The 12,964-nt window shown below is 38.4% G+C and overlaps 1 protein-coding gene and 1 long non-coding RNA gene across 2 annotated transcripts in view; one reads left to right on the top strand and one right to left on the bottom strand.

Moving 5' to 3' along the window:
- Positions 1-776: 776 nt before the first annotated feature.
- LOC121959185 (uncharacterized) overlaps positions 777-12,964 on the bottom strand; it is an 18,962-nt gene continuing 6,774 nt past the window's right edge. Inside the window, exon 4 of the long non-coding RNA XR_006106881.2 lies at positions 777-913. This is a non-coding gene — a long non-coding RNA (uncharacterized LOC121959185). The remainder of the gene's footprint in view (positions 914-12,964) is intronic.
- slc18a3b (solute carrier family 18 member 3b) lies at positions 9,978-12,839 on the top strand. The gene has a single exon (XM_042508395.2). The coding sequence runs from the start codon at positions 10,543-10,545 to the stop codon at positions 12,109-12,111; it is 1,569 nt and encodes a 522-aa protein (XP_042364329.1). The 5' UTR covers positions 9,978-10,542; the 3' UTR covers positions 12,112-12,839.

Genomic DNA, 12,964 nt, shown 5'->3' with positions numbered 1-12,964 from the left:
TCTTTTGGTAATTTGCGTAGCAAAATAAACAACATGGGCATATAATAATATCTGAATGACACAAAGTTGAAGGTATTTTATTTTCCAAGAAGCCAACCCTCTGCTCCAGGAAAACACCTAAATTCTACAACTGACCAGCATCCAGAAAAGCCCTTTCATGACACGGCTGTCTGAAGCATTTACTAAGTGGATTAATCGGGTGTGCTTTTGTTAGCGAGACAGTTTGAGGTGATATAACTTCTATATATGGTAAGAAAGACATTCACTGTGTTAAGACTCTATTATGCAATTATACTACAGGAGACACCTAAGGGAAAGTGAACTTAAGCTCATTTAGAAGCAGATGATTTTTTAAATAAATTAACTGATAAATAAAGATGTAGATAGTGTGGTAGAGCTCATATTTTCTTGCCTTAGAGCTCCTTATATTCATTTATTGTCATTGAGATTCCCTTAATGGAATTTATGTAGCAGTTATTTACACTTCTTACATTGTGCTGATATGAGAAGTTATACAGTGAGACTGACTCTGAGCAATCTGAGGAACTCTATTTAAGGCAGCCACTTTAATAAAACCAGCGTTAAGATGTCTTTTGTTCTGCTGTTGCACCCATTGCCATGCATCACACGCATGCCATTCTGGCTTTTCTAAATATAAGCCACATTTACAGCAAGCGTCAGTGAGGAAACAGAGAAGAAACGATTACAGCACTGAGTTGCTAAATGCATGCACTCCAGAAATAAGCCACAGTGAGACATGTACTCTCTGTCACACTAACCTCAGATGGACTAACTTTCATGCCAGGCCGTCATCAGCAGGTGAAATCCTCTCAGTGTCAACTGCAGAGAGTAGGAGTCGGTCCTAATGAGCAACAGTCACGCAGGTGCATCCAAAGATAGTCCTCTTGACTCCCTAAATTAGAAAAATAACACATTTATTTCACACGTATTTGACTTTTAAATTACAGTGTTGTCACTATCTAATGAAGGCATTACTTTCATTTATCAGTGCATTAATCAGGAGATTACACGACAAGAAGGGAAAGCAGCTACATCTTCACAGAATACAATGTGTGGTATCTCTTTTTTGGAAATAACAAAGCTGGGACAGAAAATTAAAATCAAATCAGAGTCATTGTATATAGTGTGCTATTCCGTTCATTTAATTCAAAGCAACAGTCAAACTAGAAATGAAATCTGAGTGAGTTTTTATTAGTCATGTTAGCAGCATGGGTCTAGAGATTTCAGTCTGTCCACCACTTTGGTCACAAACGAAATATTTTGACAATTATATGGATTACCATAAAATCCTGTGCACAGACATTCATGATCCCCAGGGGCCCAAGGCCCCCCAAATCACTACATCTGCCCCTGGTAATAATAATGAGAGCTCAGTGCCAGCGGCTGGATGAGACACGGAACGATGCATCCTGATGTTTCTAAATAATTCCATCCAAAGTCTGATTAAAGTTGAATCTAAAACAAAGTAGCCTGTAGAAGTCTAAAGGAGTCACTTTGCTCCGCTGAATATTTGGCTGTTTCAGACACTTTGGTGCTGTGAGGTGAAGCTCCGCTCTGATTGTGTGTCTCTTGCTACTGTTTGACCATCAGCTGTCTGATCCGCGATAACAAAACACTGCTCTGCTATCAAACACTTAGCTGTATTAGTCAAAGTCATTCACTGCATTACATGACTGTTCAACATCTTTGCTGTCACAATGTTTTGGCATGAGATTTGCCTGGGCAGCATGACAGCGTGAGACTGACGGTGAGGGCGTGCGTCACACGCCAGGATCATGAGAGTTGGCAACTTTGTAAAGTCACAGTTACTAACTTTATGTAACCTCAGTTTTAGTTGACTCATATATAAACATATACATATCTTATGTACTCTAATGAAATATGGGAAGTGATGCAAGCCTTCCTGGCATCTGTGGTCCTTTTTAATGCAGCAATCATGATATGATATGATATGATATGATATGATATGATATGATATGATATGATATGATATGATATGATATGATATGATATGATATGATATGATATGATATGATATGATATGATATGATATGATATGATATGATATGATATGATATGATAGGCAATGCCCAGGTGACAGGGACTCTAGATGGCCAACTGACCTATGCTGTACATGAACCAGTTTCTATGGCAACATTTGCTTACATTGTCATTGCTGGTGTTGACTGGAATTTTGCTGTCGAGCTTTCTGAAAGCCGGCGGCTCTACTGCAGACGAAGGCTGCATATCTTTAAAATACTCTGCCGCGAGTCTCTTAATTTCTCAGGGTTCAAGCAGCACGGCAGACCAAAAGAAACTTCATTTCTGTTGCTTTGTCTTGCCCGCACTTTCTGTTCTCCACGCGTGCAATTCTTTCGGTTAGCTTAGCGTTAAGACGGCACCTGTCCAGGTGTTTCTTCAAGCTACCGGAGCTGCTCGATGTAGAAAGAGAGTTCCCTCGGTGTTGCACATAGATCGCACTTTACTATTACGCTCTTGTCCTTTTCTCTGACAAACTTATAATAATGACTGTCTGTCCATCTCATAAATGTCTAATCGTCTCTGCAGCATGGATCTATTTCAATCTTGAAATTCCAACAACAGGAAACACTCTTACTCGAGGGATTGTTTCCAGTGCTGGAAAGTCTCGCGATCAGTGGCGTGTCCAGGCGTTTTTTTTACCAGGGTGGCCCAAGTGGGGCCCTGACAGGGGGGCATGAAGTGCGAGCGCTGCTGCCGGCACACACATCCACATAGCTTTCATTTGCCTTTTTTGTCCCCACTATCCATGCCATTAATTACTAACATTGTAGTGTTTTATATTCCTGTTTATAGTTTAGTTTAAAATATAAATAGACCTACCAATCACAACACAACAGAGTGACACCACACAAATTCAAACTAAAGCTTCCATACTTTTTGAAAGAAAGTGTTCTTCCAAAAGTTAATGATAGAAAGTTTAAAGTGCCAACAACATTCAAGTGCCAAAAAATAAAATAAAAAATCATCCAGTGAGAGTAAACTTTTTAATAGTTTTTTTGTTTGTACTATTAGTCGGGTTAGACGTTACTCTGCCATATTGCTGCCTCTCGGGTTTAAGACTGAATTTCACAGATAAATGGAAATTCAGTTGACTTGTCAACACTTCAAACTGATTGGGCAGAAAGCCAATCATAATGGGCCACTCCTTAGACACGCCCCCGCTCGCGATGTTGGTGAATTCTTAAAAAAAAAGAAGCCACTTAATTTTGGGTTAAAATGCGTTGTAACACGCGTAACTGTAACAGGTATAACATTACAGACATTTTATTAGTAATGCGTTATATTACTGTTACAGCAAACAATAATGCATTACTGTAACAGCGTTACTTTTGTAATGCGTTACTCCCAACACTGGACTCACTCACTCAGCAGCTGACTCAAGAGTGCTTTTATGCAGCCAACTCTTTAGTGTCCTCGCAGTAATACAACAAGCTCATTAGTAGGTATTAAATGTTGTTCATAATCATGTACTTCCTCACAAACTACTCATGGACCTTATCAGATCAGGGTTTGTCTCAAGAATGACTCCCACAGATTAGCATCAAATTCTTGGAAACAGTCGTCCCATTGACTGAGAGCTGATTACAAGACAAGTGTTTGTGGACTAGTGATCTCAGTGATCCTTCGGTCAGAGCTGTAGATAGAAGCATCAGTAATAGCAACAAGCTCACAGGAAGAAAGGAGAACGACTTGTCACAGACAGACACACGTAATCTCATTGAGCTTTCTTACAACACATTGTTCAAGTCACTAAATGTGACCACAAGCCTTTTCATTCACTGGAGTCAGGATTTAGAGCACCGTCTGCCCACAAGGTGAGGTGAAGGTGTTCCCGTGTGTGCTTCAATAGTCATGATAAGTGTGTTAAATTTAATGCTGGTCACAGACAGATGGTGTAAAAAAAAAAATAGAATGAAAACATCTGTCGTTAAAAAAAAAAACCTTGTGCAGCACAAACAGCAGCCCCACCACACGGGTGCACACGTGACATGTTCAGAGAGATTTGGTTAATCAGAGTCAGCTTTTGACCTTAAGAGCAACAGAAAAAAAAACAGGGATGTAGCCAGAAATTTTGAAATACTGAGGCCATGAGTTCCCCTGGTACAACTCCAAATAACTACAAATCTTTATTATCATCTCTATTAGTTTACATCAGTTATCTTAGTTCGTCACCTCTCTTTGTAACAAGGATATTATAGAAAACTAAAACTAAAAACTAAAAGTAGGTGTGAGTAAGTTAAATTAAATTTAAAAAAAACATTTAAAAAAATAGAAATAAATGAAAACTAACTGAAACAATATTGGGAATCAACAAACTCACTAGAATAAAATAAAATTATACAGGAAATGTCTTCAGTTTCAGTCTTTGTTAATTTGGTTAAATTTGTCAACAAATCAAGCAAACAAGCATAAATAGACATCAGTACATCACGTCTATTGCCTCCCCAAAGTCCAGCATTTGTAGTGTAATACTTAATCTGAGCTTCATAAATCTCGCCCCTTACAAATCACCCCAATATTTTTTTTAAACTAAAACAAATACTGAACCCAGTAAAAATGAAACTAAAACTCAACATTTTAAATAGTAACTGAAAAAAGTAAACCTATCTGAAAACAAACTGAAACTAAATGCAAAACAAAAGTACAAAACAAAATGAAAATAAAAAGTACTGAAAATGGCAAAACTATAATAATTCAGTTTTGTACCCCACTGATGTTACAGCACGTATCATCATATCCCATCATCATTTGAGCAAACCTGTCAAACAGGGAAACAGAGGCGTTTAAAACTTTGGTCCAAGGTGGTCCAAACAGTGCCATCTGCAGGGGTTATTCAGGCTTCAGTGCCTGAACACTGCCCACTAATGCACACACAAAAAATAAATACAGAAATTCTGACCATTTCACATTTATGAAAAGAAACTAATGAAATTTAGTTTTTTAAACTTTTAAACTATCTAATTCAATTGTCCAATCATTCAGCACATTCTGTATATTTTATCTCCTCTACATGATGGCCTTATAGATGTTTCCAGGCTTTCTGCACACTGGATTATATTTATGGTGTTGAAATATTTAAATAATAATAATTCCAGAAAAATAAAAAAATCCTCAATTTAAAAGTTTTGCCTGAATATTTAAATTAAAGACATTAAAATGAGCCTTAAAAATCCAGCATGATTATTTTCTGTTTGACTGTTAGCCTATGAGCAGGGGGGTTGGTGCCAAAGTCCATATTGGTTTTTAAAGGTCTATGTCCCTCGTGTTGATAAATGTAATATATAAATTGCAGTGCAGCAATTATTGCTTTCTATGCTCTATCACTCCTTTTATTTCTCTCCACCATTTTCCATGTTTTTGTTTTTTTTGTCATTTTACACGTAGAGACAGTTTAAAATAGGGTCACCTTCACAGAATATCATGAACTCATACATGACTCTAAAGCTCAGACCATAATCGATCTACCAGTCACATTTTAATGACACTGAGGGCAATACAAGTTGACCTTTGACCTCTACCGCTGCAATAGAGTAAATTCCTGAATGTCTCTGCAAATGCCCTTATAGCTAACCTCACACTGATCTGAAGTGCAAATAGATCACTTCATCATAAAGACCACAAAGAGCTTTAAATATTTATATTACATAAATAACAACAATTGCACTATTTTTATCAAAATAAACTAAACTTTGTGCAGTTTGCTTTACACTGGATTCAGTTATTGGGGCTGTTGTAAAATAGCTTTCTTTAAAGCAGAAACACAAACTAAAGAATGTAAATTCTTTATCAGGTTGTTGCAAATTCTTGGCGATATTATCGAGGACGTGACTTCCTCAATGAAAGCTGCGGCCTTGAAGAGCCAGTTATGATTTAAATTCACAAAACAGTACAAAATAAATTAATGAGTTCTGTCAGTACAGTTTACATTACTCTTAGAGTTATAGATTATGCAGTAGGTGTACAAAATAAAATCTATTAACTGCAGCTGGATTAGATTTCTACACCAAATAAAAACGTAACTCTTCCACCAACTGATAATCTATTAAAGCGCTGCTGGGTTACAGTTTAGGAAATGAATAAATAAACAAAGCATAACAGACTTTCCTGAGTGAAAAGTGAAGGACAGATATCAATTGAGGAAAACACAGTTTTCATAAAGTCCCAGGTTAATTATTAACATTGTTTTGGCCCAATAAGCACAGCAGTTAATGTTAAATAATCACTTAGGTTGGAGTTACTTAGAAAAAAAAAGCAAAGGTCAGAGTAAATCCTACACGAAACATTACACGTTACAGTCCACGGGTCAGATTAGATGACACAGTGGAAGGAGACATGTCACATGACAAAAACAAAGAGCTTACATAACACCGTCTCTGTCTGTTCATAGTGATTTCTCATAAACAAGCTGATGTTTTGATTTAACACGACAGCAAATTGTGTCAAAAAATGTAACACATCTCTTGTGGATTTTACTAGAAACAGCCTTAAAAGGATTGTTTTCCAGAAAATAATCTGGATTAGATAATATTTGCATCAAATGCCTTTATAGACAGCCTTTCTTCTTTTCTCATTTGTCAAAACTCTCTCATATCAAAGGTCATTTCGCGTCCATGTTTAAACCCATAGGACAAAGCTGACGCTCTGAACTCCTGCAGACGCTGCCAAGTCACCAGAATGAGTTAGAGATTATCCATGCAGTCACATTTCTGCACTGTCACCCATATAAAATCTGTATATTTAAAAAATAAAAACATCTAGCGACTGCTGCTGAGCCAAGCCTCTTTCATTAGTGAAATTGGCAGTTACTTCCTGTGGTGTGTTAATCCATTGCATCAAATAATCCACTGAACACACTGGAAACACTCCTCAACTGTTTACGCAGATCAGCATCCAATATGTTGTTTTATAACAGTAATCATCATGATTGTTGATATCAACAAATAAAAAGAAAATATGCACTTACGGCCAAGGATATAAGAAATACAATAGGTAGAAACAAATATATGGTCACAGCACTGGCACATAAAGAAGGAAAAAATGGCATGTTGAACATTATTTGATTATTATTGTATTATTACGGTAAAAAAAGGAAAAAAAGAATAAGAATTAGATCAACCTATAGGAACTATAGAGTAGTATTGATTAACAGTGTAGATTATACATTATATACAAGTATATATACAATTTGAGGAGCTCGACATACAGGTTAAAATTTCTTGTTTTCACGATTGCTGATGCAAAAACACAATTTAGAGCATTTTGTAGCATCAGAAACATATGTGATTTTACTTTAAAGCTTAAATTGGACCATTGAGGTTAATTTAGACCACTTGGTTGTTGTTTAGTGTTTGACTCTATTGTAACTTTAACTAGCTGACACCAACTGATGAAAAGAGGCTGACAGATCAGTTCATGCAAAAGTGACAGAGTGAGCTCAGAAGTCCGTGGAATTTAAACAAGAGCTTCAACTGGAGAAGTATCTGTTGTATGAAAAGTACAAAAGTACAGGCAGGCTATTTGTACTTTTAGGGTGAACAACATCAGAGTTCCTAAAGTCATTTGGAGATATAAAGAGCTGGATAGAAGTCAGAGGATCTGCAGTCTTTGTAGGGACAATCATCTAGGAGATGAGTATCATATTTTGTTTGGATGTCAGAATGTAAACTTAATGAATTATACAGAAATGTATTTACAGGGGTATTATTCAAACTGCCAATCTATATTTAAGTTAAATTTGTTATTACAGTCAGAGAAGCAAGGCCTTTATGAAGAATGTCCCTCCTTTGTTTAAGTATCATTTGTTGCAGTTTAGCAATGCCATGTGCCATCATTTTGTTAATATTTAATATTATGTATGTGCTTCATGTAAACATGGGTCTTGAGTCACGTAAAATAAGTAAAATTAAATGAGAAAGGAGGTTCCCTTTCTATGTTTTGAGGTTTGGCGTTTGCTTCTCTAGTTATACAGTTCATGTATTACACATTTGTTATTATTTGCAAGCCTTCGCCGCCCTCTACTGGCAGTTTATTAGTTCTAGTAAAGTAATAAAAAAGACAATAAATAAACAAGCCTTTTATAGTTTAAATTGATTCTGATTCTGATTCTGAAAAATGTGTTTTTTACACCATGAAAATGAAATTGGGATGTTATATAGTGAAACAAAATAATAATATATAAACATTATTCTTTACAGTTAACATTTGAAATGGTGAAGGTACACGCAAACGACAAGACATGACAAAATGTAAACTATACTTTGGGGTTTCATTTTCATTACACTTGCTTTTCTTTCTACAAAATAAACTACAACACTGACAATAAGGAAGATCTCAGGTGTAATCATGAGAATAAATATGAAACAAATTTAAATTGCTAAACTAAAAATAAATCAGGTTTGAGGTAACATCAAAAACCATAACACTTGTTTACTATATTTAGTCAATGCTGATCTATAAAGGAAACTATGGTGCATCTGTGGATGGACGGCAAAATACTATTTGGATAGTACACCAACAGATAGTTTATAGAGTATATTTGTCACATTTCAACAGCTGATTCGTTAAGATTTAAGAGAAAGTACAGAGTATATGTGGCAAATAACTACATATAAAATAATGCCCATGAACTTGAACTTTTTTACTCAATCTATGAAGCACAAGATGAGTTAAAAGCTAAAGTTCAAGTAGATTATGTATTTTTAGAAAATGAAGTAAATTGCCACATGTGCCATATACAGTAGATAATCTATTAAACATCTACAGAATACAGCAATATAGTTGAATTACTGAATCTCAACTAATCAGCTCTTGAAATGTGTCAAATACTCTATAAACTCCAACCTGTAGGCTGACAATCCAAATTAAGTGTTACCACAAACTGAAACTATCAGAAAAGTAAACCATTACTAACTACTGACAGGACCAACATTAGCGGTTCTCACGACATAAATGACTCATTTTTAACATCGTGCACAGCGTCACTGAGAGGAGGTACGGGATGATTTTTATGGGTGTTCTTACGTACTTGCATATTTTTACCATAAGGTGTCGCAAGTGTTTCGTGTTAAATCTAACAGGGTCTCCACACCCCCCGGTCTGTTTGGCATGATTCCATCTCATCACAGAAGACCTGCATGCTATAGATTTTTCAATGTAATACACAAATGTATTGTTATAGTTATTGATATATATATTGTTATTGGCATGTTTTAGTTATTTCGCTACATTTAAACTCTTTTCTAAACTTTTTTTTCATTCATAAAATCAGCGAAAAACTGCCGTTCACGTGTACACTGACAGGAGCTGTCCACAACCTTGTGGTGCTGAAAGCTCATGCAGCAGCGGGTTTTTTTTTTGTGTGTGGCACACAACGTTTTTGGATATTCAAAACTTTAAAGAGCTAATTAAGTAAATTAACTTTAAATTAAGAAGCTATTTCACGAACTCACTGGAATATTTTTGTCACTAATAATTCCAAAAGCATCCATATTTAGACAGACATGAGTTTATATTAGTTTATCTATTATTATTGTATTTAAAGTCATTTTAGGTTTTCATATAGACTATGCAGGTACTGTGGGTGTGCGCGCGCTTTGTATGTATATTGCATGTGTTTGTATCTTATTTTGAGATTAACATCGGATAGATTTTCTTTGGTAAATATGTATTATTGCAGAAATCACAACTGTGCGTGCGCGTATATGTCTCTGAATTCATATAGAAGATCTGAAGAATGGCACCAAAGTCACGAGTCACACTGCACATTAAGAATAAGAAAGCCTTTTTTTCAGGCTCTCGCATGAAGAGGGGTCGTGATGTGGTGCTCACTGGTTCTTATTGGTTGAAGTGATTGCTGCCATGGTGGGAAATTAACATAAAGGAGGCAAGTGTTGAAGGGATCCACTTGGGGGCAAGCTGGTGATGCGTCACAGCTCTTGGTAAAAAGAGGAGACAAAAAAGGGGACTAAAATAGCGCCCAACCTGCGGGTTAATGTGCACCAATGGCCACGAAGTCACTCGTGGTCTCAGAGCTGAGCGCAAAAGTGCTACAGGTGATAGGAGGTATGGACACGGAGATGAGAGAGTTCGAGCGTCTGAAGTGTTGCAAATAAGTAACCAAAAATTGCTCTAAACAAACTTTGCCATGTAAGAGTAGCGAGCCGAAACCTCTGCACGGTGCAGAAAATTCAACGATTTCAACACGTCACTTCTCGGGAGATCATGAAACAAGATCGGATGTGGCTGAGGCGAGGACACGTTGAGGAAGCTGAGGAAAGCCATCTTCACCGATGAGGCAGCCAAGTTCCTCTTCGCCTCTCCCTTTACGCACAGGCGAGGTGAGGACGGAGAGCATCACATCAATGTAGAGAAAACACCAACGAGTCATCCGAGGTGTTGAAAGATCGCCAGCAGACGGAGAGAAAAAGCACAACTACAATTTTTTGAATCGAAAATCTTTTTTTATAAGAGGAGCACATCATGGATGGAGAAGGAGGATCATCCGGGCTGGTCAAATCAGCCGCCGTCAAACTATCCGAGATGGGAGAAAGAACCAAGCAGTTTGGCACCGCGATGAGGGATCCTCACCAGCAAAGACGGATCATATTAGTGATTGTTTGCGTGGCTCTCCTGCTGGACAATATGCTCTACATGGTAATCGTGCCAATTATTCCAGACTATCTTGCTGAGTTGGAGAGTGAGCAGTCAGAGCACGTCCACGTAGTCATGCACCCCAACTCTTCAGCCAACAGCACAAGCCAAGACAAAAGCAACAAGGACAATTTAGATGTCCAGATAGGAGTACTTTTTGCATCCAAAGCCATTCTGCAGCTCTTAGTTAACCCGCTGTCAGGAACTTTCATAGACCGGGTTGGATACGACATTCCACTTTTAATCGGGCTGATTGTTATGTTCGTGTCCACATGCATATTTGCAATCGGGGAGAACTACGCGACGCTTTTCGTGGCCAGAAGTTTGCAGGGTCTCGGCTCTGCGTTCGCGGACACATCTGGAATCGCGATGATAGCCGACAAGTACACGGAGGAGGCGGAGAGGAGCACGGCGCTGGGCATCGCGCTGGCGTTCATCTCTTTCGGGAGCCTGGTGGCGCCTCCATTCGGGGGCATCCTGTACGAGTTTGCGGGCAAGAAAGTGCCCTTCATCGTGCTCGCGTGCATTTGCCTGGCGGACGGCTTTCTGCTTCTCACCGTGATCAAGCCGTTCTCCAACAGGACTAGAGAGAACATGCCGGTGGGCACCCCTATATACAGACTCATGATTGACCCGTACATAGCTGTGGTGGCCGGGGCGCTCACAGTGTGCAACATCCCCTTAGCCTTTCTGGAGCCCACCATAGCCAACTGGATGGAGACCACCATGCACTCCTCCCAGTGGGAGATGGGGCTCACTTGGCTCCCAGCTTTCTTCCCGCACGTCCTCGGCGTGTACATAACAGTCAAATTGGCAGCACAGCATCCAAATTTGCAGTGGTTCTACGGAGCTTTGGGTTTGGTTATCATAGGCGCGAGCTCATGCACACTCCCTGCTTGCAAAAGTTTTGGTCAGCTCATTGCGCCATTGTGCGGCATTTGTTTCGGCATCGCACTTGTAGACACTGCCCTGCTGCCCACACTTGCGTTTTTAGTCGACGTGCGTCATGTTTCAGTGTACGGGAGTGTTTACGCTATAGCAGATATTTCCTATTCTGTTGCATACGCTATGGGTCCTATAGTAGCCGGTCAAATAGTGCACAATCTCGGGTTTGTCCAACTTAATCTGGGCATGGGCCTCGTCAATGTGCTTTACGCACCAGCCCTGCTGCTGTTGCGCAACGTGTGCCAAATGAAACCGTCCTACTCAGAGAGAGATAACCTGTTAGAGGAGGCTCCGCAGGGGCTCTACGATACTATCAAGATGGAGGAAAGGAGAACTAAAAAGAAGGGCTACAGCTCGGCAGGCAATTGCTTGTCAGTAGATGAAAACGGGTTCGACCCATTCACAGCACAGCGGTCTTTGTCAGAAGAGTCGTCCGGTCCGGAGTACACTTAAAACGGCCACACTCTCACCGCACCCCGCGCAACATTCCCCCCTGAAGATTTGGAGATGAGGCAGGTTATAGTCAAGTTTATGTAATGTGCAATATAAACACCCAAATCACCAAAATCAACCCGCTTTCCAGAGTTTCTTGTTTCTTTCTTTTTTTGTGATTTCATTGTGTCGAAGAGTCTATGTGTTTGTCATGGACGTATAACTGGAGTTTTGTGAGAGATCTATCAGCTACTGTTGAATTTGTGTGTATCACTGAGTATTGTAAAAAGATATAAATAGATAAATGTGCAGTACAAGATTATATGGGACCAGCTATAAGCAGCACACCCCCCAGCCCCCTTACACAAAAATAAACAGCCTATATTTTTAGTCTCGGAAGAAACTTTTTTTACTTGCACATCAGAAGGCCTGATTTTCAGTTCTTTGTTGTAAAAAGATAAACCGTGGATTTTTATTTTGTAACAAGTGGGCCTGTTTCTTATTTATTTTTATTTTCGTGGTTGGAATTAAATGTATCATAATACATGGATTTTGTACATATGTGGATATATGCACAATGTAAATTGTTAAAAACATACGTGGACCTCTACAAAGTGTGTGTGTTTGTGTGTGCGCGCGTGTGTATGAAACATTTTGTCAAGACGTAGCTAAAGAAGTCCTTCAGATGAACAGATATGTATTCATTTATCAATTGTCGTTTTAATAAATCTCTGTTTGGATCTGTGTGACGCTGGTGATTTCATTCTTATTTCAATCTTCAAACGGATGGAAACTAAAAATAAGACGTACTTCGTTAGAAAAAGCATAAATTTCAATGATACAAATGAAGTATCAAGAAGTATTAAAACAACAT

The sequence above is a fragment of the Plectropomus leopardus genome, chromosome 19 (assembly GCF_026936395.1).
Source record: "Plectropomus leopardus strain MGB_pleo_1.0 chromosome 19, ASM2693639v1, whole genome shotgun sequence".
Taxonomy (NCBI): Eukaryota; Metazoa; Chordata; class Actinopteri; order Perciformes; family Serranidae; genus Plectropomus; species Plectropomus leopardus.
Note: the sequence above shows the minus strand (reverse complement) of the source record. Positions and strands in the feature narration are given on the sequence as shown.